Source organism: Zeugodacus cucurbitae, chromosome 6, assembly GCF_028554725.1.
Source record: "Zeugodacus cucurbitae isolate PBARC_wt_2022May chromosome 6, idZeuCucr1.2, whole genome shotgun sequence".
In the NCBI taxonomy this organism is placed as follows: domain Eukaryota; kingdom Metazoa; phylum Arthropoda; class Insecta; order Diptera; family Tephritidae; genus Zeugodacus; species Zeugodacus cucurbitae.
In genome coordinates this window covers 46,366,318-46,393,251 of record NC_071671.1, presented here as the reverse complement: position 1 = coordinate 46,393,251, position 26,934 = coordinate 46,366,318, and the positions used below count along the sequence as shown (strand labels likewise).

The window sequence follows — 26,934 nt, the reverse complement described above, 5'->3', positions numbered from 1 at the left end:
GATTATCTACTGAATATCACGTGTGAAGTGTAATTATCCTTGTAAAGGGTTGTCACCTGTTAAATTTTTTGAAATTCGCTTAAATTTGGTAAAATAAGTTATTAGAAAATTGGTAGTAAAGCAAAAATAATTAAAACGGTTTACAGTTAAAAATATCTTTTAAGAAGCCATCTATTTAAAATTTAAAAAAATATATATACATACAGCTATGCACAGAGAAATAGCATACTACTTGATGCAAATATTTGAGGTAAAAAATTTTTATTTCTAATAAAGGTGTCACCTGAGTAATTACGTCGATCTGTGCAATGTGTAACCGTAAAATATGTTATCAGACTTAGTTTATTGTTGTTGGCAGTTTTTTGTAATAAATAACACTGCATTGCAGTTGTTCAGAGAGAGAGAGTTTAAAGTCGAAAGTTAGAAGGTTATTGATTTTAGTGTGCTAATTTAATTTGAATAAATAATAGTAAAAAGGAGAGGTGGAATACATTGTTTTCTTGAAAAATAATTTGAGAAAGGTTGTTGATTATTTGCAAAATTTCTACAACTAAGCACTGCATTACCGTATAGGCAAAGATTTCGAAAGCTTTAATATATGTATATTAATAATTTTAATATGTATGTATGTATGTACAAGTATATAATAATGTATTTTAATGAAATGATTAGGTTCTTGTTTTGAAATTATATTCAATCGTCGTTTGTAGATGTTCTTTGGGAATTTCCCAACTTCTCCTTAATTCTATACAAGCACATATTTGGTGGCTTATCTGTTGCATACTAAAGAAATATATTTTATTTATTTCAGGCATTTCACAGAAATTATGTATTCCAAGAATTTGACATTTTCGACTGAATCGTTTTGTTTTTAAAACGAATCGTCGTCACGTTTACAGATTAAATAATTTTATTACACTTTTGAATCGGAGATTATTCTTAACTATTACTAAAAATAATGCTTTCATTTTATGAATAAGAAATATGCGCTAACGAAAAATCCCCTATGAAATTCGCTAAAGGTATTTTCTTCAAGGAATGTATAATACTACTTGACAGCTGAGACACGATTCTGAGAACTTATTTCACGTATTATTACGTATACAGCACAGTATAAAATCAAATGTTAAAGATATATATGTACGTCTTCGGATCCTTTAGCTGAATGTCAATATATTTAGTTTTTATTGCACAAGACCGAACATTTTTCTAAAGATATCTCGAACAAAGTATTGCCAAAAGTGCGATAAACATTATGGTTGCATGAGGGTTAGAGAAAGTACACATGGATCCATGGCTATAGTAGGATACATTTATGAACCAATTTTGGTAAGTTCTGTTGGTAAGTCACTAAGCTTTACTGGATAACTCTCGAATGCTGAGATACGTTCGTAAAGTTAACCTCACGTCTACTCTATACAACTCTTAAACCACAAAAGCTAATTACATATCTGTTCTTACTAATAAATAATAAATTATAGAATTTAATATATATTACACTCATTACAAATGGCAAAGCTCTAGACGTCTTATCAGATCCGCTTTTCGAATTGTTAATTTCATTGCGAAAACCGTGCATAGAGCATATGCAAATCCTAGGAATATTACCAGGAAGAGTTATTCTCAAAAAGGCTCAAATAACAGTTGATCGCTCTCGTACAAACCAGCGAGTAATCCGACGAGTAATTCGGCGACGAACAAAACAAATTGTGATGATAAAAAATAAAGAGCCACGAATAAAGACTGCCAGCCGCAAAACCAGCAGAGCGCATTCAAAACGATGAAGATCGCTCTTTGAACGCGGTTTATATAGTACAAATCGATTGAAAGCACGATCAGTGCTGCTTCGCCTTAGCAGCCGCAACGAACAAAACTTTCGATACGCGCGTACGAGAATTTTTTGCGCGATCAAGAACTGGTAGTCAAACTCAAAAATAATCATAAAAAAAGATACAAGTAAAAATAAAATTGCAAAAAATATCGCTGCAAATACATATGTACAAGTAGAGTACATGAGAACTCTTTAACCACAACACAGAGATAAAATACACGAGAACGACTTGCGCACGGCCGGTTAACGCATTTATCAAGTAGTGAATAACATAAGTGACGAGTGAACTGAAACTGGAAAATCCGCTGTAGAGAGCAACTTTTATCTTATTGAAGACTGACCAGGTGTATACAGAGAGTGTTAAAATACAATACAAAACAAACAAAAAAGTACAATGTTCACAATGCAGGGGATTTTTCGTAAGCATAATATTCTATATCTAATTAGAAGTCATTATAAATTTCAAAAAGTGTGTGCTTGGTGAGTAATCACATTCGCGAATGGCAAAAAACCCCGCTTAGTGGAAATATCAGATAAATATTCGGATATACTTATATTATAGAAAAATAATGTTTTTCGTTGTTGATAAGGATGGATGGAATGAGTCGGACATTCTAATACTTATTTCAATCTAATCGAGTATTGTACATATGTATGTCTATGGTATTCTTCAATAAAGTCGAATAGATGAAAATTACAATCATCATTATAAGAGAACCGATCTGATTTGTTATAAGAGTGACGAAGAAAAGTCTTTTACCATTTGTGTGTAAAAATAAAAATGTGTAAATTCTATTATATTAGGAGTAGATACCAGGAGATAAATTTCAATAGCAAAAGAGGGCTTAATTAACCAGTTTCTACTATGAATTCAAAAGGATTCGAAATGAAGCGCAATATAATTAAACGTCGATTTGAAAACAGTTTAAAAAATTGAGAGCACCAACATGAATTCCCCTAAGCCCTATAAATGAAGTCCTTCAAAGTATTGGTAGGGCTTTGTACTGACAATACACAGGAAAGTTTCATCTTTCGTGTCGAGGTACGATACACATATTTTTACGATTAACGAAGGCACTGTTAACTTTAAATCTTTTTTCTCAGTTCAGAACCAAATTTTTTCCAATTAAAAGTCTTTATGAGAGAGATAGATAAGACAGAGAGAGAGAGAGATTGAGACTAAATAAAGGTTATCGCAAATATTCGCACATTGAATGCAATTCAAAAAATATTACAAAAATATTATTATCATGTAATTGGTGTTTTCGAAGATTTAAGTGTTGATGTGCTGATCAGTGCTCCATGAGTTTATGTCCCAGTATACGAGGGTTATAACGAAATAACTGATAATGTGAGATTAACTGTAACCACAACCGTTTTGCCATAGCGCACGTCATCAGTAAATATAACGGCATGTCGACGAAATGTGATTTCTTATGCACAAAGCTTTTGCTTGGAATAAAGTGCAAAATATACATTTATTTATTTGTAATATAAATTTTGTTTAATTCAAATAAATTTTCCATATTTTTTAGTTGCTTTACTGATTGTCTGCGCGACGGCACAATCGTATTACCCGTACGAGACGCAGCAGCGAACGAGTACACCTAGGTTAGCAACTTACACCACAAGGATAGCGGTAACACAAGCCGATTATCAAAGAACGTCATTGCTGTACCCGAATAATTTTGGACAAGTACCAGCGCCAAATATAGCATCACGATCATCGGTTAGCCCACGGTTTCCGACATCAACGAATTATCCACAAGCTCGTCCTCGTCCCGGCACAGCGCCGACAAGGGACACACAGAAACCCGTTTGGAGCAACTCGAAACCGGCAGGGACTAATCTTCCAAACACATATGCGCCCAATAAATTCAATGCGAATCTTTTCAAAGTAATCGCCGGTCCATTGTCACAGCGAAATGTCGTCTATTCGCCCATATCCTTGCAATTGTTATTGGCATTCGTTTCCATCGGCGCCGATGGAGAGACCTATAATCAGATTCGGAATGCGCTCGGACTGCACGCCAACAATCGGGACACGGTTGCGTTCTTCCAAAAACTGAGGACACAATTGAACGCAGGCAATGTACAGCTGGTGATGGCGAATAAAATGTATCATAGCCGAGAGAAGACACTGCTACGGAACGTACAGGAATTAGCAAGTAATTTCAACAGCGAAATTGAGGCGATCGACTTTAGATCGCCGTTTGCGGCGGCTTCTATTAACAATTGGGTGGCGCAGAAGACGCAAAATATTATACGCGAACTGGTCGTGCCGGCGCAATTGGATGCGCAAACGCAGGCGATGCTCGTCAATGCGATACACTTTAAGGCCAAGTGGGCGAAGGAGTTCTCTACGCGTGACACGGAGAAGCAGAAATTCTATGTGACGCCCCAGCGTGCAGTGTCTGTCGATATGATGTATAGTGATGACTCATTCAACTATGGTGAATTTCCGGAATTGGACGCAACCGGTGTAGAGTTGAAATATGCAAACTCGAATATATCGATGATGATTTTGCTGCCGAACAAGCCTGATGGTTTGGCAGACATGGAGCAGCGTTTGAATGATGTCGATTTGAAGAGTTTATCGGCGCGTATGCGTTTGGAGACGGTCACAATAAGAATACCTAAATTCAGCATTGACTTTGATATTGACATGAGGCGCCCTCTAAATCAGGTGAGTTGTGGTGGCTATAAGGATTTCTATGAAAGTGATAGCTAAGATTGGCTTGAGTCTCAATGGACTCTCACTTCTGACCCGTTATATAAACTAATAAAAGTTTTCTTGAATAAAATGTATTTTGTCTTTAAAATTTTAGCTTGGAATCACGGATCTTTTCAACGAAAACGCTAGTTTGAAAGGCTTCTTCTATCAAGAGTCGGCTGTTGTGTCGCAAGTGCAGCACAAGGCCTTCCTCAATGTCAATGAGGCGGGCTCAGAAGCGGCAGCAGCGTCCTGTAAGTAATCGATAATATATTTTAAAAATTCTTCTAAAGTGTAGAAATTGCAGCATAATTCTAAACGCAAAAATTTTAACTCTACGCTCTTGTCTCATTACAGTTATCAAGCTAATACCGCTCTCACTGCCCAATCGCATCATCCGCTTCACGGCTGATCATCCATTTATGTTCGCCATACGTAGTCCGCAAGCTGTCTTATTCATTGGGCATGTCGTTAAAATCTAGTAAAAAATATAATTATCTATATACATACAACTCTTAAGACTTATAACATCTTCACTCGTAATATTAATTTATATATACATATATATATATATGTAACAATGACGTTATGCGTCATTTTTTATAAAATTGTAAAAAAAATAGAATGAAACTACGCCAGAAGTTTCCAGTTAGAAGATGAAGAATAGGAAGCTGGAATGTTTAAAAAAAAAATACTCATTGAAATATGTATGATGTGCAGTAGTTACAAGCTTCTAAGAGCTTTCCAATAAAACTTTTTTTATCAACAAATCTATATAGTAATATTTTTATTTATATTTGGTGATAAGAAAATCATCTTCAAATGATGAGCAAAACACGGAGAGCAGCTCTGTTGTGTGCTTTTTCTGTTACAGTGTTAAACAAAAGTTTGTAAACCGATTTGATTGATTAAAGAAACGGAAGTGAAAACATTGTTTTTTTTTCGGAAGTGTCTTCTCTCATATATTCAAGTCACTATAAATATATTTTATAGAATAAAAAAAACGCAGAGGCTGACAAACACGGGTTAAAAATAAAGACCGGAACTCATTGTCGTTTGAAAGTCCTCTTAACGGCTGCGTTCGAGCCTAGAATCTACAGAGTGGTGAGTCGTCTTATCTCTAACGAAGCGGGGGGATAGAACCGATCACTTTCAAAATAAAATAATAATATAACAGGAACATATACTTTGTTTTACTAAATTGGTAACGTTACCCGAATATCTGGAGACATTCTTGGAAGAACTTGACTTGATAGGATTGATTTATTCACTAAAAAATGTTCCCAACTTGATTTAATCATATCTAAAGATCTGAAAACTAGACATAATAACGACAAAAGAAAGGGACCGCCAAAATTTGTTCCTTACAATTGTTTTTCAATCATGTTAAAAAAAAGGAAGAAAATTTCGAATATGTTAGGCTAAAGAATCGCCATAATAATATCGGAGAAGTCGCTTTATCAGTTTTTGTAATCTTTTTTTATGTCAAGGCTGAAGCATTCGATAAGAGAGTAAGAGTCGATTGAAATCGCAAAAGATGTGCTCAAAGGAATAAAAAGCTCTCTTGGCCAAGACCCAGAGCGGTGTATAGAAAATGATAAAAATGTATAGTACAGTGGAACTTCTCTAACTCGAATCACCATAATCCCCAAAAAAAACTTCGAGTTAGAGAGACTTCGAGTTATAGAATTTTCATTAAAAAAATATAATTTTTCAAAACGCAATAAAATATAGGTTTTATTTATTTAATTCGCAAAAAATTGTATGTTCATACGTTAAAACATGTATTCTGAATTTTGTTTGTTGCAGTTTGGTATTGTTTGGCTCTTGACGCTTGCATTCCATGCCTTTGTTACATGATTTATGCAATTTATAAGTGTAATATCATACTTTTTTAATTAATATCTTATGTAGGCGAACACATAAGATATAGATTAAAAATTCTACCTCGATAGAAATATTTTAAATTTTGTATTATGCTCTGGTCGAAAAGTTTGATTTATGGAAGGAAATTTGTATGAAAGTTGCCTACTATTGCTACTTCAAAAGTTCGAGTTATGGAAGTTCAACTGTATATGGAAATTGACTCAAACGGAGCTTAATTTGAAGATAAACATTATAAAATATGTGAGATATAGTTATTGAAAATACCGGTAAAGTATTAGTTCCAGAGAAACACAAACTCTATTTTTCCTGAATTGCATTATTTATTAATTAATTTAGTTGAGTGATGAAACTAACTTTTGTCTTTATCAAAATGTCTATCGAAAGTTCCTGTTAGTCGTTGGACTTTAGAGCCACACTGTACTTGCGAGAATACTAATCTTAGCTTTATTATGTAAATACAGATGTATGTATGGAGGCATTATCTAGTCAAAATTTAGTTAATGGCAAAAACTGAACAGAGCTACATGAAAAGAATTCAGTCAACAAGTAGATGTTAAAGAATACACATTCTTAAAGAAAAATTTTCGGTACTTGTCTTTACCACTTGCGCTGTTAGACTTTCCAAATAATTAACTAATCGAAATGATTTTGAGGCCATGTAAGTTCAAATTAAATAAGATATAGAATTAAACTTAAAACCAAATACTTTATATTAACCCTCATCTCGCTTTTCAACAGTCTTCGTTGCACTCAGCTGTATTTTCGTGCTGCAGACGATCACAGCCACCGCACCGGCGCTCACTGCGAAGCTCGCCAGCGATCGCTTTGCCTTGACGCTCAGCACGGCGTTGGGTCTGCAATCACCTGCGCAGAATGTGCTCCTTTCGCCCGTGCTCGTGCAGGCGTTACTCACGCTGCTCACGTACGGCACCAACGAACAGGAGGCTGCCGCACTACGCGCCGCCTTGCATTTGTCGCAAACGGAGCGCAAGCCCACTGCCACACTGAATATGTCACTGCTATTGGGTTCGGTGAAGACACAAGCTCAAGCGAAAGCGCGCCTGCTGAGCGCCATCTATGTGCAGGAACATGTATTATTCAAATTTCAAGATGAGTTCGTGGAAATGGCAAAGCATTTCGAAACACCAACTCAAATGGTCGATTTCAATCGTAAAAGCGTTGATGAGCTCAACTATTGGTTCCTGCAACAGTCCAACTACAGTTGCGGTGAGGTGGTCAGCCCTAAATTGGCCGAATTGCGTGAACGCTTTGTCTTGGCCTCTGCGGCGGTATTTCACGCGCCATGGGCGGTGGGTTTCAATGTAAAGGAGACGGAGAAATTGAATTTCTTTACCGATCGCGTGCAACATAAATTAGTCGATTGCATGTTTGTGACCCACAAATTTCGCTATGCCGATTTGACACATTTGGATGCCAAGCTGGTGGAGTTGCCATATGCGAATGAGACACTGAAATTGTGGCTGCTTTTGCCCAATCAAATGGATGGTTTGGGAAAACTCGAAGTGCAACTCTTGCATGAAGATCTCACCAAGCTCGAGGCGCAATTGAGCGAGCAGAAAATCGTTCTGACGTTGCCGAAATTTCGCGTCGAATATGATGTGGATCTGAAAAGCGCTTTGAGTGCGGTTAGTTGCATTTGGTTTTTGTATACCGCTTTCGGAAATTTTTAATAAATTTATTGCACCTTTCAGTTGGGCTTCGCACGCATTTTCGATGGCGAAACGAAATTCACACACATGTTCTCCTCGTTTTTCAATACACGCTCACCAGCTGTGACGAATGTGCCACATAAAGCGATCTGGCGCGTAGATGAGTACGGCGGTGCGCCGACTGCTGAAGATGAATTTTGTAAGTTTGTTTGTTAGAAATATAACGAAAAGTTTGTTTGCTGATTTTTATAATCTCTATTCTTTAGCACTAAGCGGTTTTTTTAGACGCCCCATGCAGCTAGTCGTGAATCATCCGTTTTACTTCATAATCAAATCTGAGGTAGCCGTTCTAATGGCTGGACACATTGTGAATGTTTGAGTAAAACAAATGAGAAGAAATAATAAATTTAAAATTTCATATTTTAAAAATAATGGAAAAGGTCTAATAAAGAACTTAAGTTCCAATACTTGTCGTTAAACACAATAAACTACACAACTTGACAATTTATTTTGTTAAGTTAAAACTTTCCCGAATTTCTTTTGAGTGTTGCAGGAGAAGAGATGAATCGTTCCTCATCTAGTTGACTCAAGTTTTTTGGCATTGAATCGAAGTCAAATCGTCCATGATACCCGAGTACTTGTTTTTGATCTCTCATATCTGTAGGAAGATGCTTAATTATCGTTTTTTGATACAAGATGAAAAGACTGATGAATTTAAAATTGGTTTCTCATAATTAAACCGAACGGCTTTAAAAAATGTGCCAAAATTGCTTCGAAAGAATAAAAAGCGGATTTAAAATACTAGAGAATATTTCTTAAAATAATACAACAACTTTAAATATCAAATTAAATATCACGGACTTTCGTAATCCTTTAGAAGGAAATCTAAATTAAGCTCTGAACAAAGAGTTCCTCTCTCGACTCTCTTCTACTTTAGAGAGGCGTGGGATAAGGGGAAGGTAGACTAAGATTCGAAGATAGACGGATGCAAACCCGAGGACAAATGAGTGGGGGTAGTGTCTTCTCAAAACAAATTTTCGACCACTTGGAGGCTATGTGAAGATAGTTAATCGACAAACATGTTGTAGATAGAGCTTTGAATACTGAAATTTAAAAGGAAAGACATAAGAACCCTACTAGCGGTGGTCACTGTCTGATATGGTGACGATGTGGCGGAAGTTGCTCATATCAAACATTATTCAACGAGGACATAATAGTGTGAGAGGAAATCAAATATGACCTAACTTAACTCAAAGAATAGCAAATTTGGAATTCCACATAATTTGAAAATCATCTACTGTTTGGAATCTTTTATAGATCTCATAATATTGTATTTGATGATATGGGATATGCATGGAAAAGCAACAACAAATTGAATTCGATAAGTTTTGTTGTACATATTTTAGATCACTTGTACATTGTGAATAGCTCAAGGGAAAACTTTGTGTTTGAACATCTGATATCGTGTGTTATCATTGGTTAATCTCCAACGCTTGACGAATTGAAGATATTTATTGTAATAAAATCGAATTTGAATAATAATCATAGAACAAAAATCTCTGAGAATCAAGTGGCCTACCTACATACGTATACGGTAAATTATACACATGTTCTCTAACAAAATTTAGAGAACAAAATAAGAGGCTTTGATTATAATGAGTCAAAAGTTGCCAGGGAAGCAGATTCATAACCTTTAAGTTAAGTTAAAAAAGTTCTCCAAAGCATGAAATATTTAATATACGGGTTTCTAAAGCTTATGTCACTCTTAGATTGACTTCTTTTATGGAGAAGATCATGCCAATATAAAACAGACTTCTCTTAAATAAGCCAAATCTAATATACAACTTTTTATCTCAGCTTATAACAAGTTTACTCTGATGGGCTCTTCTTTATATAATTTCATCATTATTACATTGTTTATGAGATAAAAGATAAAGCTAAACAATTACAATTCCATGACATGATAATGAAAAATAAAATTACAAAAATTTAATGATTTTTGTTTTGTAATTTCAAATTTTATTTATAAAAATAATAAAAATTGCTTACAAAAATACATAGCTAAATTGTTTTTATTTTTAATCGAAGCAACAACAAAAATAGTCAACATCATCATTTTCTGTAACGGCATCACTGATGAAACAGCATTCCAAACAAGACACAATTACGCTATCGTCTATAAGTCCATCAGTTACTGGTGTCTTTGCGGTGTCCACGAAGCGTGGTGTAAGGCTCGGTTCCTTAGTTGTAATGTGAAGCCTCTGTTTTTCCTCCTCCAGCTCTGTAAAGGTGCTGTCAGTCACGTTTAAAGGTGTATCCATTTCAGATTAGACTTGTAGGCGAGCACCAAACTGGGAATTCGCAAATACACGCTGTTTCAGTCAGAGATGTTTGCTTAATAAACAAACAGCTTAGATTGTGTGTGCTTAAATATTCCGGTTAAATATTTTACTCTTTCTATTAATAAATTCCACTCTTTATCCGATCAATGTATTGATCACAAGCGTATTGAGGGGATATACAAGTTATGATATGCGCATTGCTCTTACTGCAACAAAGACCTTGAAGGAAATTCATAACTCTTGGAATGTGGAAATGAATTAAGTAACTAGAAATATATACAATACATGTACACTTTTTTAATCTTTAAAGCTTACACTTAATTTAATAAATAATTTAAATTCGATATTTTTATTATAATTTTTTTTAAATAAATTTAATATATTTTTATAAAATATAGAAATTGTAATTAATGGGCAATTTAAAAATATATTACAAGAATTTTATGAATATTGATTCTAGCAGTATAAAATTATAAAAACTACTTAAGTTGTCAATCAAAACAGAATTTCGAAAAAATTAAGAGAAAATAATTTTTATATTAAGCCATATTTTTTTATAAAATATATTATGTAATTATTTTAGAACAAATGCGAAGGGAAGGGAATGAAGTTTAAATATAATGAGTTCTCTCTTCAAAATAAAAAATAATAATAATAAGTTTCAACTCAAAATAATCTGCTTCAAGTATCTAAAATCTCATTAAAATATAAAAAAAGTGCATTCTATATGTTCTTCGCGAAATCTTCTACACTATTAACCAAACTGGGAATGAGATTTTTATGCATTTGCTACCTATTTTCTCATTTAAATACAACAACAATATTTAATATTCACGAACAAGCTACATGGTTTTCCTACAGGGATTGCTGTAAGAGCGCTAGCGAGCGCAAACTAAATGACAACGTGCTTAAAGAGAGAATGGGTTCATTAACAATATGCTTCCGCATTTGTCTCTCGAACAGAATGAAATTGTTAAATAAACACTTTTATGTATAAATGTATGTATGAATTATACACAGTTCGTAAGAATAAAAACATGAATAGACAACTTCTTGGAAATTTATAATATTGTTTAGAAAATCAAGATTTTCAACGTCGTCATAAATGCATATTTTAGTGCAGTTTTACACTAGTTAACAAATAAAATTTTAGATTATCGTATTATAATGTCATATTTTAGGTTTTCGCAATGTCTTTTCAATACAAAAACCATTTTATTTAATTCGTTTTTATAAATTTGATACTTGAAAAATCGTATATTTCTGGCCTTCATAACTAATGAACAAATGATTATTTGATTATACTTCAATATTGAGAAGAATTATGTGGCTTTAATTGACTATTTTTTCACTATTTTTTTCGTCAAAACGAACAGATTCCGGTGTATTTGTTATGTTCCAAATATCAGTGAACTTTTAATTTATTCGACTTCGATAGATTCTTAACAACATATACTGGGTTTAAGCCAATTGCGGAAAGGCAAACAAAGTGGTTGAAAATGTATACAGTGTTTATGGTATTGATTCCGTTGGTTTCGATTTCGTCGATTCTGTTCAGATAATTTTGTTCTCAGAAATGTGCACCAGAAAACAATCAGAAACAATTACAATAATAGGCGTGTTTTATTTGACCACCACAAGCTAATAGCTAAATCATGGACAAATAAAACGCATTTAGCTTATTTCATATCTTCGCTTAAAAATGAATTGTGTTGGCAATGCGGGCCCGAACTCTCAGCTGAAATGTAACTTATTTGAAACAAATAAAATAAGTGTTTACCGCTTTTCTATAATATTCTGAGGTTTTTAAGGAATCTACAATCATTATTAGATCCGGGATGGTCTAAATAAATATGGATAAAGTTCGATAGAATTTAAAATTTTGGTTTGTTTACATTTTTATCTGTCAAAATGGGGTTTCTCGCTATTGCCAACTACATTTTTTTGGAAAAAAAACCCAACTATTGTGAATGAAAAAAAAACCGATGAACTGGCAATGCCTCTAGTTCAATATACAAGCTATGATAGCTTATGACAAGCCAACATAATTATGTTGGCTAAGTCTTACATACAAAATAAGCTATAGCTTAATTTGCTGGTCAAATAAAACACGCAAGAAGCTTGATGTATGGGTGTCTCACGAGGTAAAACAAAAAAAGCCTCTTCTCAACTAAATCTATCGATTTCTGAAGCTGGTGGTTGCTGGTGATGTGATGATGATTGTAAAGATCGTAAAGGCAGGATTAAAGCTCTGTAAGGTTTTGCTATATTTTTAGTGAGATTGGCAAGAAATCCTCTACTACATATGACCTTTGGACTTGAACTGTCAACAATTGGACAATCTGAAGATTGAAATCAGCCAAAAGCGGCCAGCTGCTGCCAGTAAGAGGGATGTTGTGTTCCATTAGAATAACACCAGGCTGGTGAATGATTTTGTTGGTGAAGAAAATCGCCTCATGAGAAAATTCTAAAAATCGATTTTTTCATTTTTTTCCCAATAGGAACGACTGTTTCTATGAGAGTGTATTATGACATTACCTTTATTTGATGCCAAATTAATTGAATTTTATTAGACCTTATATTAACTGAAGTGTTATCTATGAACTATCTTCCCTAACCTAAGTACACACATCTTAAGTTTGTTGTATAAACTACAGCTTAGTTTCTCTCTCTTTTGAAACTCAACGCGTAAATAATACACATTAAATACATATAGAATACCACATCAAATGTATGCTTGGTTAACGCGGTGGATTATCAGCTGATGAATAAGAAAAAAGACACGGGTCAAAATGTTACGCTTTGTTATTCAGCGAAATAAATTTAGAGGCTGATTTATACAAAATTCTTTCAGCGACATACAAGAGCAAACGAAATACGTAAATATTTACAGAAGTGTGTGTGTGTGTGTGTATGTATTTAAATATGCTCATTTGTTTACTGATAAGCTCATGATTGTTAATTTGTTTGTTTTTTCTTTAGCGAAAATTGCACTAATCATAAACAAAGTACACAAACATACATATTTACACATATAAAAATAATTTTATATATACATATCTACATTTATATATATATATATATACACATATTCATACATGCAAACTGATTTGAGTTCGCATTTAAGCTTTTCTCAGTCACTTAAACAAAGTTGTTAATTAGTTTCGTAAATAGACAGCTATGGACGTTATAGAGAGTGTCTACACTTGAAAAAATTATAGAAACATATTTCTTGAAAACCTTAGGGTCGAAATAGTTAACGGATTTTTCGCAAAATATCAGAGCTTTAAGTCTCTCAAAAACGAAAAGAAGCTTTACGATGTCGAACTGACCAATTACCAGTCACACGACTGCGGATTATCGAACCATGAATTTGGAATTAGATAGGTTGTGGACGGTAGATGAACGATGGTGAGGTTTTTTTTTAGAATTCCACATAATATCTGAAAATCTGATTAAATTACTTCAATATAAAAACATTCCCGATTATAAGCAGGTGTGGAAACATAATAAAAACCGATCAATAAATTTTTCCCAGTGTAGCAATTTTCTCATTACTAATCAGTCGCCGCTAGCCTAATTCTTTGACGAATTAAATATATGCGTCAGTGCCGCGAGAAATACGAAATTTGTACCAAGCATTTAGTCTTAAACTAACATAACAAGAGTTCGGAGCTTCAGCGTTGCTAATCGTTACAATCGAGTCTTAATTGAATACAGACACCGCGCACAGCATGAAATCACTATTATGTAAGTGAAAAAAAAATACACCAATAATTTTGAAATCAATACAAATACTCAAGGTAAATTATCATCTACGTAGTTTTGACCGCTTGGGTCACGCTCAGCGGCTGCCTGCTCGCGCATGCCGCCACTCTAGGCACTCAAAGTGAAGCTACTGAACGCAATCTCTTTGCTGCCGATATCTATCAGGCTGTCGCCGCGAATCATTTGGGTGAAAATGTTGTGATCTCGCCTGCAGCCATACAAACCGCCATGGCTTTGGCCTTCTACGGCGCAAAAGGACGCACGGCCAGCGAAATACAAACGGGCATACGCCTGGGTTCGGCCAATTCCGATGAAGTGGTGCGTCGTTTTAGCGCTTTTCAAAATGCCTTCACACGCAGCAACAATTTGCGTTTGTTCAATAAAATTTACATAAATGAGAATCTGGAATTCAAGGCCAATTTCCGTGACGTCGCACGTCGTAGTTTCGATTCGGATCTCGAAACAGCCGATTTTCATCCACCTTACAATAAACGCACCGCCGACCGCATTAGCAAAGAAGCGCAACAGAAAACTCTAAATAAAGTCACCAACATACTACAACCACAACAGTTAAACGATCTAACGGAAGGTGTGATGGTGAATGGCATCGCCTATAGTGCGCCCTGGTTGAATGCCTTCAAGGCTGGTAAGACAGAACGTCGTGAATTTTCGTCCGGTGGTCGGCGTTCAGTGAATGTGGATATGATGTGGACTGTAAATAATTTCCGTTATGGCGAAGTAAATGAACTGGATGCAAAGGTAATCGAGTTGCCATATCAAAATACTGAATACTCAATGTTAGTGTTGCTGCCGAACCAAATGAACGGTTTATCCAGTCTCATACAACGTTTGGTCGGTAAGAATTTGGTTGGACTGGTGGATACTCGCTTGAGCTCACAGAAGATTGAGTTGCGTTTACCTAAATTCGGTTTTGAATTTGGTGTCAGTCTAGAGGAACCTTTCCGTAAGGTAAGTTCTTGTATCTCGAAACTTTTATTTTGGATTTTCAGATATGTATATACTATACATATAGTAAACGAATAAAATTCTTATCATTTCAGCTCGGTATCACCACTATGTTTACACGACAAGGGGATTTCGGCCATATGTACCGCATGTTCGTCAGTCATTATATCAATAGTGCTAACCATAAGGCTTATGTGGAAGTTACCGAGGACGGTTCAGTGCCCTCATTGGAATCCGGAGGTAAAAACTTTTTGTGATTTTGTAAAAATTGTTGTACGATTTAAATATATTTTTAGGCATTAAGAGCTTCTTGACCTTCTCTCGCCCAAAATCTTTGGAAGTGGATCATCCTTTCATTTTTGCCATTAAACATGAGGACTCTATTATTTTCATGGGCCATGTTACACATAATGTTTAATGAATTTATGTCGGTGATGGTTGTATGGTGTAATTATCAAACATTTTGGAGATAACGAGAATGCTTTCAACAGCGGTTTCTGCACGATTATATATATACAATATATATTACTCGATTTACTTTTAAATAAATATAGAGATTATATTAATTTTGTTATCATTTTTTATATTTATGTGACAGAGAGAAATCGATCTGTAAAGCCAAATTAAAAGATTTATTTTCAATTAAAATAATAATTCAACTGAGAAATTAACTTTAAAGCGGAGCTCAGATAGTGTTAGATTGCCGCTACTAATAATAAAAGTTATTACTTAACGGTTTTGAGAATATTAATAGCTAACGTTAACTTCAGCTAGTTGTACCCAAGGAATTGATAATAGATTCATAAAAAAGGATTGCAATAATAACTAAACCCGGAATCACGGCACTTTTTTCAAGATCTTCTACTTTAATTAACCTAAACTTTCCATTATATAGAAAAGCAACCTATTATCTACAATTACAGCGAGTCCCTTGACATGTTTAAAATGTACACGTACATCTTTAGCTAAATAAGAATTTGGAATGCGAATAATCCTCAAGATATTTTCCATCTATCAGTGGCCAGCTGTACATTAAAGGACTGTCAACTTTTTGTTGTCACTCGTCAATCTAAAACTGGGTTATGAAGCTTGATTCACTCACGAAATATTATAAAACTTATTTTCGCGTATTTTAGTTGAAATAAAAGTTTTATAAATCTAACAACTACTGAAGATATTATACAAATTAATTTCGTAGATCGAACAAACGCTCTTAAACTACCCAATTGATTGAACACCGCACATTGGTTGGAAATAATTGATTTAAAAAATGTAATTTATGTTATAATTCAATTGCAAATAACGCCTTTTCTTAGACATGTGTGTTATTATCTCTTAATCGTCTCTCATAATTAATGGAAACCAATAAATGAGATGTTATTATAGAGATTGATAGGAACGATTGACATACGTAATTAAAGGGTGATCCAAGTAGAGGTAATTTTTTCAAAAGTATCTTTTTTTCGATCATGCGTCAGTCGTATCAAGTTGTCATGTTATTTTTGTCCAGTATTGCTTGGCATTTAATCATGGAAAGACTGACCAATGTTTAAAAATTGTTCAACTTTATTACGAAAATTCACGTTCTGTAAAGAATGTGTTACATACTATTTGATGCCTGAAATTGAAGCTCGTGATCTCGGCGACATTTGGTTTGAACAAAATGGCGCTACTTCCCACACATCGCATCAATCAATGGATTTATTGAGAGAATACTTCCGTGAGTAGATAGTATCACCCGCGTCATTCACCAGTTACCAGTCGAAATGCTCGCCGAGTCATCGAAAATTGGACTTAACGAATGGATAAGCGGAGACGTAACCGCAGCCAACATTTGAGAGAGATATGTTTCAAAGAATGTTCTCTCTAATGATAATAAACATTCAGAATTTCCCATGTTTTTTTCTTTAAAAAAGTAGGGAACCTCAAAATGGATCATCCTTTATAATGGATGAAATTTACACTTAATTTTAAAAGTTATTGTGAATTTTAAAATCTTCATTTGCAAGTAATTTATACATCTTGCATATTACTCTTTTAGGATCTTTTGTACAATATTATTTTATATACATATTTTTTATCAGAGTATCGCTCTTATCAAACAAAAAAAAAAAAAACAATAAATATTTGAATAATTGAATTGCATCATTTATTTAATTTTTTTTTATACTCTCGCAAAATATTGCACAGAGTATTATAGTTTGTTCACATAACGGTTGTTTGTGTCACCAAAAAATAAAGGAGTTAGATATGGGGTTATATATATATAAATGTTCAGTATGACGAGTGGAGTTGAAATCCGAATGTCTGTCCGTCTCTCCGTTCAAGCGATAACTTGAGTAAAAATTAAGATATCTTAATGAAACTTGGAACACATATTCCTTGGCACCCTGAGGAGATTGCTTTCGAAGATGGGCAAAATCACTGCCACGCCCACAAAATGGCGAAAACCGAAAACCTATACAGTGTCATAAATAAGCCATAAATAAAGTTATGAAAATAAAATTCGGTTCACAACCACGCCTACTTCCCATCTAACTCATTTTTGAATTCTTCTGATTCGTTCACTTTATAATATATAGGATTAGGAACCAATGAAGATAGCGGAATAAAACTTTACACAAATACTGTATTTGAGCTGTGACATCACTTGTGGAAAAATTGTCAAAATCGAACCATGACTTTTCAAGGCCCTTGATATCGAACATGAAGAACTTAGTGCCTAAGGGTAATTTTTCACCGAAAATATAGGTAAATCTCTCAGATATTTTAATGTAATTCATTCCCTCAGAATTTTTTCTTATAACAGTTTGTCTCTGTGCCAAAAATGTTAAAAATCGGGTCATAACTTCCCCAGATCCCATATACCTAATTATAAGTAATATAAAACTAAGTGAGCGTATAGTCTTCGATGTATTGTATCTTGGTGGTGAAAACGAGTGAAATCGGTTTAGGAATGACCTCAGTCCCCATATAATATTTATGATGATTTTCGTTATTCTATTGAACTTTATGCCGAATATTTGGGTTGAATTGTGTTATCTTTATAAAACAACATCAATAAATTGCGAGAGTATAAAATGTTCTGTTGCACCGGAACTTAGCCTTTCCTTACTTGTTTTTAATTTATTTTAAAGTAAAAAGTGGAAAATCCAAATAAATAAAGCATCAATTATTGTTTCTTACATATGTATGCTACTCTTTCAGGTTATTGTTAAAGGAGCACGATAAATCATATATTGTTATAAAGGTAAGCATCAGCGCTATATGACAAATATAATTTTATTTAACAGAAATTAAAACAAGAATAAAAAAATATTTAAATTGCGGCACTATTGTGAATATCAAATTAGTTGTAATTTTAGCGCAAATGAATTATAGCGTATAATTTAATTTTGAAAATAATAATTGCTTACCTTTCAAGCTCCGTATTATTCTGCGATCTGTTATCCATATTTCAGTGATGTTACTGCTGTATTATCGGACGTCACTAACTCTGTAGTTAAAGTTATTATTTTAGGTTAATATTTACTTCCACTAAACACTTTACTTTATTATTTATATATTAATTCAATTAATTAAATTATTTATATATATTTTTTTTTAATTTTAAAGATCACTTCACACACTTTATTTTAATAACTCCACGTAATTGTGGTAAACGCAAATGTATGTATGAGCGCATGATTAAATACCTTGAAATTATTTAATACACTAAAATTTGATAATTCCACCGATTGGAATTGCGAGATTATGTCACACCACCGACACATTGCTATGCACAAATTTATGAATGTGAATATCGCAACTTAATGACTTCTATGGAATTATGCTTGAACCAACACCGAAGGTAGGTAGCAGAACACACGCACATATCTAGTTTTCTGCTCCATAACTTTTATTTTCGACACACACAAAATTTATAACACCAAATGGTTTAAATCACTTTTGTTGTTGTTGTGGCTAATGATTTTCGCACTGATTAAGATTTTGCAGCTCCAGGTGTCGTTTAGCTGTTGTTGTTGTTTTTTAATAATTTAAAAATTCAATTTTTATGATTTTTTCACATTTGCCTCTTAATTTATTTTCAAAAATTATTACTGTTATATATAAGTGTGTATTTTTTGCAGTTATTCGCTGGCTTATTGTCGATTACAATCAACTGACGTAAATCACAAATTATGCGCGACCAATGCGAATGCGCAGCGTATAGACCGCAATAGCCCACGGCGACACCCTCGCCGTCAGCATCCATATACATATTTATATACAAACGGAGTACGTCCACAAGGTCTAGCTCCAGTAGTTTGATTGTAGCTGCGCTAGGTCGTCATGGCACACCGACCCACTGTGGCGAATTGTTCACTTTTAACTTTTTTATTTATTATAGCGGTTTCTTTTTATTATCGACACATTTCTTTGCATTTTTCAATATTTTTTTGCCTTAATTTTTCTAATAGGCAGACATATTCGGCGCTGTGTAAATTTGTCTAGTCAAAAAGCCCAGCTTAGGTTAGATTTTGGGAATATTTATTCAACTGCGCAGAGTGAGTCACTACATATTTTTAGAAGAAAAAAATTAAAATAAAATACAATAACTTTGAGGAAAAATAAACAAATTAGTTTTTAGTTCGTAAAATAAATAAATTAACAAATATCCCGATACCTAGCGATGTGAGCAAGTGAATATAAAGTGTAAAGTTTTGGAGTTTCACGTAATATGTATGTAAGAAACGAACCTCGTCTGATGGTTCTATATTCTAAACGCATCCTATTTTCAAAGGTATAACTAGTAGACAATTTATAATTTAAAATCAAGAGGGCCAAAAACACTACAAAGCTAAAACCAATCCCGACCATCTATCTAAAGACTACATTTATCCTTTGAGTTAAGTTTGGAATAGATTTAAAAAAAAAAAAAAACATTTTTGTATTGAATGGTTTAATTCAGTGAGCATAACTTCAGTCCGATTTAAGGATCTACATATCTAAAACACTTTATTCGAAAGACTATGGAGTGTGTAAGCATTTTAGTGAATGGCTTTAGTTGATTTTAGAATGAATAAGAAAATTACCCTAAAATACCACGGAATTTTTGTTTTGAATGATTTAATACAGTATATACAGTCAGCCTAAAATCGGTCTGACTTAAGGGGTTAGGTGGGTTTCAGAGGCTTAAAGCAAAGATTTTTTACAATCATAGTTTTCATTTAAACAACTTAGCGTATCAAAGATACATATTTAAACAGTATTTTGTGCAATTTTTATTTATAAATTTTGAAAACTCATCTACCATTACGTGTAAAAAAAATATTATGCGATGAACATCATAACTCATGATCGTCATCTAAAAATAATAAACAAAAAAGGAACATGGATAAATCTAGTTAAAGAACGAGGGAAAAAATAAAATAGTAAAATTTGAATTTTCGACAGAATTTTAACGAAAAAACTCACTTTTTTGATCAAATTTTCGGCATATATTGGCTCGAAAAAAATAGTTGCAATAAACATAAAAATATCCTTCGATCGTTAAGTATGCAGATAATGTTATTTCAAAGAAGTGTGCAAAATTTGAACAAAATCGCTTGATATAACTTTTCGAGAAATCGTGTAAACGATTTTCAGTTTTACATTCATACTGACGTGATCTGAGGGGCGGAACTTCTGAAGAGTATATTTTTTTAAATATTAATCGGATTAATTTTTTTTATTTGTTTATTTTACATTGCAACTAGTTCTAAAATATTTACAAAAGAAAGACAAGCAACTTGAGTGTGATATAGATTATTACAAAATTACAAAAATACTCTGAGAATATTGCCTAATTTAAAAGTTCGCTGGGTTTACACGTTTGAGTCGTCCTGGTGGTCCATCTCTAGAAGTTAACATGACTACTTCTTCATTACAATGCTTTAGCAAAGTGGCTTTATGTGTTGCTGCAATTTTTAATATTTCAGAGTTAACTGATTTTACGTTTAGATCACGCTCTATATCAGCACATCTACAATACCAAGGCGCTTTGACAATAAGCCTTAGTATTTAGTTTTGGAATTGTTGGATGACTTTCTTATTATTTGCGTTAATACATCCCCAGAGTTGTGCACCATAGCTCCATATCGGTCTGAGTACTTGTTTATAGATAAGTAACTTATTTGCGGTGGGTAACACTGATTTGTTACCAATTAGCCAATTAATATTAATCGGATTAATTTGATTGATTGAATTTAGGATACTATTTTAAATATATTGCACTATTTAATAAGACAAAAAAATTCAAATTTTGAAACCCACCTCACCCCTCAAGAACGTTGAGCCATATCGAAATTTGATGTGGATTGGCTACTGATTCGAGTATTATTGAAACTTTTTTCGAGTAATCTCAAGAAACTTAACTCTCTCTCAGTTTCAAGGATAAATTTTGATGATTTAATTGGACATAATCCTTTTATCTTGCTACCTCAGTGAAGAGGTCTGACAATTTGAGTTTTTTTTTAATATTTATGGGTGAAAAAACTGACTACTTTAGAAGTCCTGTGGTCGATATTGCTCGAATTTGGAATTTGAGAAAAAAATGTTTAAATTTGCCTCAAAATGGAATGGTTCTAAAGAATCCTTCTAACACTTAAATTATATTGCTTACCAAAATTAGTGAACAACACAACTAACACTAGAAAGGTTTCTAAATTATAGGTTTCGTATTAAAATTTTAGAAGAGCGTTACATTCGTACAACAACAAATTGCGCAACTTAAGGAGTTAATTCAACAAAAAACTGTAAATGAACTCTTTTTTAATGGAAGAAGTTCGATTAAAACTTTATTTCTTAATTTATTTCGAATAAATTTTTAATGATAAACGGAGATTTATAACACAAATCAAATTTTTTTAAAAGCTTGTAACACAAGTATTTTTTATCTTTTTAGCACAAATTTTGTTTTTTTTTATTCGCATTTTCTAACTCTCGAGTGTTTACTCACATACTTTCACAAATCTGTTTTCACTGCAGGATGCACTTTTTAATTAGATTTTAAAATTTCCAACATTTGTTTGTAACGTATTCTTTTTTCACCGTAAGCTGAATGCGCACTACAAAAACACGAACGAAATCAGACAAGGTTGCGCCGCAGTTGCAACAAAAAATTAGCTGCATAAATTCTGTTGCTGCTGCATTTTTATCAGCATTTCTACGGAACGCGGCAATTCTTGTGTGCACAATTTTATTTAATTTTTTTTTTTTTTTTATGGACTATTTTTGTTGCTGTTTTTTAGTGCCGCCGAAGTCAATAATGAGGCAGGCTGTTGCTTTTTAAGTAGTTACCGACCGACCAATGGAACTTTTGTTGGCTGTCGGCAATTGTTGCTTGTCGATAAACGCCGAATGGCTGTTGTGTGTTGTTGCAGCAGCAGTTGGGATCGCGCGAAGGTTGCACGGGTCTGTGGAAATGAGGGTTCGCTGCTGTGCAACACGCAAGCGCAAGCTTTGTCGATTTTTTGCACAAATATACTAGGTTTGTAAGTATAATAAGGTGTATTAAATAAAAACAATTTTTTTTCACTTATTTTTCGATTTTGCGCGCATATCAGCGACCATCATTGGTGCGGTTGGCGCACAGTCACAACGGTAGCGCTTTGAGGCTGCAGCTGCGCATGCTACAAACACTTTGGCAATAACAACAAATATTACATTTTTAAAATAAAGACAACAGCGTTGTTTTTGCTTGAGTTGGAGACTCTTTTATAAGATTATTTTTTTGGAATGAAAATTAAAATGGCACAAAATCATTTCTTTCGTATTTTTTTGCAATCATCAACCGTTTAACTTTTTCAAGTTACAACAAAAATTTCCTCTATTAAAATCACACATTTAAACTTCAACCTTATGACTTCCTTATGCAATTACACTTTTCCACTCAGTTAATTTCTACTAAATTCACCGATCGCTCCAGCAATTTCATATTTTTCACTTCTAATTCATGTTCTTCGTTCGCTTGCTCACAATTAGAAACCGCAACCCTTTTCGCCTTTTCTGCAACTCACATCACGTCACCGCAACGTCAACACACGATCGCGTGCATCGCGTTTACCACTTTACATACACTTGTTGTTGTTTCTTTCGTGTGTGCATGTAACATCCACCTTCGCAATTCGCGACATTCACGTGTTGCACACTTTTTGCATTTCGCTTCGTTTCGTGTTTTTTTCTTTCTCAACTACACTCTTTGCTATTTGTTACACTTCCGCTCAATTGCAGTTCTTACAACGTAAAAATGCGAACACGAACTGAAAATAAATTCAAATTAACTACAAAAATCCGCACAAAATAAGCGAGCAACCGAACACGACGCGTCGCTGTTATGCTGTGTGCAGCAATTCACGCGATGGACGCCAAACTGTTGCTGGCTGGCTGTCGTTGCTCTTGCTCCAACGACTCCGACTGTATGCTGCCACTCGCTAGCTAGCGCATGGGCTGCTGCTGCTATCTGTTGGTAGTTCTTCGGCTACGTTTGCTGCGCTGCTGCTGTAGTCGAAATGAACGCGATGAATTTGGTGGTGTGATGAATATATCAACAAGTCAACGGCGAGTGATAAACAAATTACAATTTGAATTGTGAGCGGTTGGAGTCGACGCAGCGCCAAATGGGAGTAATTGAGTGTGGAATAAGTGTGTGTGAGTGTGTTCGATCGAGAATAAGATCTCATATGCGCTCTCTCGAAAACTTGTTTGTTGTGTCAAAAAAATTAACATTACATACGCCAAATATAGTGAGACAATCTACTCTAGACTAGTTTTGCACTACCTTCAATAAGTACTAGTTACCAGATGAATTCGAACCGTTAGTACTAGTTACTTTTATTTGAGTTTGAGTCCATTAACTGACATAATTTAATAAGTGCGATAAAAAATTCATGTTACAAAGTGTATTCCATAAAATATATATAGATGTGAATAAGATTTTTAGAATCTCTTACACTTAGCTAAATCAAGCACACCAACCCTATTGAACTGAGCGCTCAACTGTCTTCCGAGATATGTATATACCAGGCCGCATAGTAAAGCGGTCATAACAGCTCAATTCCGATGTACGCAAGACATGGTTCTGAATTGAATCTTTGGACCTTTGGATCTAATACAATTCAACACTCTTTGGGGATCGGCTTAAGGGCTTTAGGACTTGTTCATATTGGTGGATGAAAACCATTAATTTTTTGACATTGATTTAAATTCAATCGATATATTGGCGATGTTTCGATGAAACCATTAGCTAGTAGGTATTTGAGTATCAAAATTATTGACAGACTGATAAGTAAAAGGTACACACTTATTCTATTAGTCTATATCTAACCTCAACTTCAGTCGTTTTACGTTCTGGTTCTTTCTTCGTCCTTCATGCTTTCCTAATATCTCTATTCACCACTTGGCCACTGGACCCAAACATTGCACCAATGGGGACATGAGATCATAATAAATCTTGTCACTGAACCCCGTTTGGATTGGTCCTGTGACCGCGAAACCGAGACTGTTGGGGAAATTAAGGCAACATTCTCCTTCCCCAACAGAGAGCAATGGACCAACGATACAATCATAGATGGTACCAATGATGAAATGGTGATTGTCGGACTAAGAGAAGGCGTTCGGTAGGCCTGTGCCCAAACAAACAGGTCCATCAACTTTTTTGTGGAAAGCCATGCCGCAATTAAGGCTATCCGCTGCGCCAACTCAATGCGTCAGATGCAAAGAGGCAATTAATAGACTAGCGGAAGAAAACTCAGTTAAAATTATCTGGGTACCCGGTCATATAGTTATAGAAGGAAACGAAAAGGCGGATGAGTTGGCTCGCTCAGTTTAAGGGAACTGACCGAGACCTTTCAGTTCTCTCAATCGCTACCTAAAGCAATGGATGCTTCTCAGGTCATAGAACATGTGCAACGCGGGTCGTACCACAAAACTACTATGGGGTAGTGTTGACACCGGACAGACCAAAAAACTTCTTACTTTAAGCAAAAGAGAACTAAGCTGTATCACAGGTGTCATCACGGGGCACCTACCTCTAAGACGCCACCTGCAGATAGTATAGGTATAGTAGAATCGGCAGAATGCAGGGTGTGCGTAGAAGATGACGAGACACTAGAGCATTATCTCTGCGAACGCCCAGCCTTCTGTTGGTTAAGAAGAGATACCTTTCATGGCTCCCATTACTCTAATCTGAGAGAAATTAGGCAGCTGTTCAGGTGATGCTGGTCAGGGTACCCTCGGGGAGCACAATGGGTCTAATAATGGTTTAAGTGCGGCCGCTTACGGTCAGACTCTCTTCGCCTACCTTTTCAAGCAAATAACCAACCAATATCTCTATTCAGAAGGTTACACAATTCGCTCTCAGGAAATTCACTTTTTAATTTTGAGAAAATCTGTGCAAGGGAATAAAACCTTTTATAAAATACTTTCAGTAGAAAATACGGGAATATGTTCCGAATCCTATCGGATTGAATATCCAGATTTAAGTCGAGGTAATATGGGTTTATCAGTTTTTCAGACCCAGGTCATGTAGTCCTTTGAGTACAGGAAGCATGGACTGGAGAGAAAGCATTAAAAAGGTCATAACTAAGAAAGAAGAAGATTAGTAACTATGTATTTGAAATAATTTCAATCAAATAGTTGGCAACCCGCACCAGTGAAGTGCCCTTACAAGAAACCATTTCAAGCGATGCTATTGAACTACAAAGAAGTTTTCCGAAAAAAATACTGGTTTCTTTTACTCAATCTCGACAGAGATACATATGTATGTGCCGCGCCTCCATTGACTTTATATAAGCACACCAACCATTCCCAGCCCAGTGGGTACACATGACCGCGCATGGGTACAGCGTGAAATTCTCAAGTTGCTTGAGTTGTTGTTGTGGTGCTGCTGCGGGGCGCATGCTCAGCTGTGGATGCTTGAAGTTTATCTTATCCCCCACTTTTAGCTTGTCTTGTGCACATTTTGTTTGTATTTATTTGCTTAATTCTTACTGTAACTTTTCATTTGGAGCGTTCATGGTGCGTACGTGCGTGCGTGCCGCTGCGGTGACAGGTGTGCAGCGTAGTACAAATAAAATATTTTATCGATTTTTATTTGTGGTCTTTTAAATGAAACAACAACAATAAGCAAGCAAGCGCTTGAAATAAATTCATACTCGTTGGAGTAGCAAAGGCAAAATGGCATAATTTGTGGGTCAAGTAATAAAGTAAAAATGTTTGTTGTAATTTGTTGTTCAATTTGTTTTTTCTTTTTGTTATTGTAAGAGTTATACTCTTTTGGTGTTTTCTATTTTTGGTTTCAGGCGATAAGAAAAAACTTATTTTTGTATATTCACACAAAAACAAAAAACATTCACGCACGTACTCAATGCTGTTTCATTTAAATTCCAGCCGCATCAATTATTTACCAACTCTTACAATAATTTGGGCTTGAGTGGAGTGCTACAAAATAAAAAATAGCAAAACAAAACTGGAAAAAATCAAAATTAAAAAGCAAAACATTACAAGAGTTCAAAAGCCTTCCTTCATTTTCTATAGCGTTTAAGTACTTTATTTGCATACTTGGCTATATTTTGGCAGCAACATATTGAAATTCATACAGTAGGTCAAGTAAGTGTGAGTACAGTTTGATTTTGGAGTATACGTTGGCATGCCCTGGTATCAACAAAACTTTAAAAAAGAAATGACTTATGAATTCAGTATTCGGTGTTAGATCAAATAATGAACTGTTGTCAACCA

General features: G+C 34.5%; 2 protein-coding genes across 3 annotated transcripts; both read left to right on the top strand.

Annotated features, from left to right (window-relative positions):
* The first annotated feature begins 1,821 nt into the window (after nt 1-1,821).
* LOC105209885 (uncharacterized) lies at nt 1,822-15,739 on the top strand. Its single transcript, XM_054233482.1, has 10 exons — nt 1,822-2,250; nt 3,367-4,517; nt 4,660-4,798; nt 4,902-5,025; nt 7,186-8,077; nt 8,144-8,300; nt 14,155-14,193; nt 14,267-15,180; nt 15,273-15,417; nt 15,474-15,739. Exons 1-10 carry the CDS (start codon nt 2,226-2,228, stop codon nt 15,593-15,595), a joined length of 3,708 nt encoding a protein of 1,235 aa, XP_054089457.1. The 5' UTR covers nt 1,822-2,225; the 3' UTR covers nt 15,596-15,739.
* On the top strand, nt 6,914-8,616 carry LOC114803688 (serpin B3). Of its 2 annotated transcripts, XM_054235285.1 has the most exons (5): nt 6,914-6,996; nt 7,057-7,089; nt 7,170-8,077; nt 8,144-8,300; nt 8,368-8,616. In XM_054235285.1, exons 2-5 carry the CDS (start codon nt 7,074-7,076, stop codon nt 8,478-8,480), a joined length of 1,194 nt encoding a protein of 397 aa, XP_054091260.1. In that variant the 5' UTR covers nt 6,914-6,996; nt 7,057-7,073; the 3' UTR covers nt 8,481-8,616. The 2 variants fall into 2 exon arrangements, with proteins under 2 accessions (XP_054091260.1, XP_028894671.1); XM_029038838.2 differs by having other exon boundaries at nt 6,923-7,089; nt 8,368-8,614.
* Nucleotides 15,740-26,934: the final 11,195 nt, after the last annotated feature.

Excerpts from the sequence above, each read along its gene's own strand:
- LOC105209885 (XM_054233482.1), top strand. The coding sequence starts at position 2,226 with ATGTTCACAATGCAGGGGATTTTTC. Across the intron at positions 14,194-14,266 it reads CAGCATGAAATCACTATTAT|TTTTGACCGCTTGGGTCACG; the intron begins GTAAGTGAAAAA and ends TCATCTACGTAG. Across the intron at positions 15,418-15,473 it reads GCCCTCATTGGAATCCGGAG|GCATTAAGAGCTTCTTGACC; the intron begins GTAAAAACTTTT and ends ATATATTTTTAG.
- LOC114803688 (XM_054235285.1), top strand. Across the intron at positions 8,078-8,143 it reads TGAAAAGCGCTTTGAGTGCG|TTGGGCTTCGCACGCATTTT; the intron begins GTTAGTTGCATT and ends TGCACCTTTCAG. Across the intron at positions 8,301-8,367 it reads GACTGCTGAAGATGAATTTT|CACTAAGCGGTTTTTTTAGA; the intron begins GTAAGTTTGTTT and ends TCTATTCTTTAG.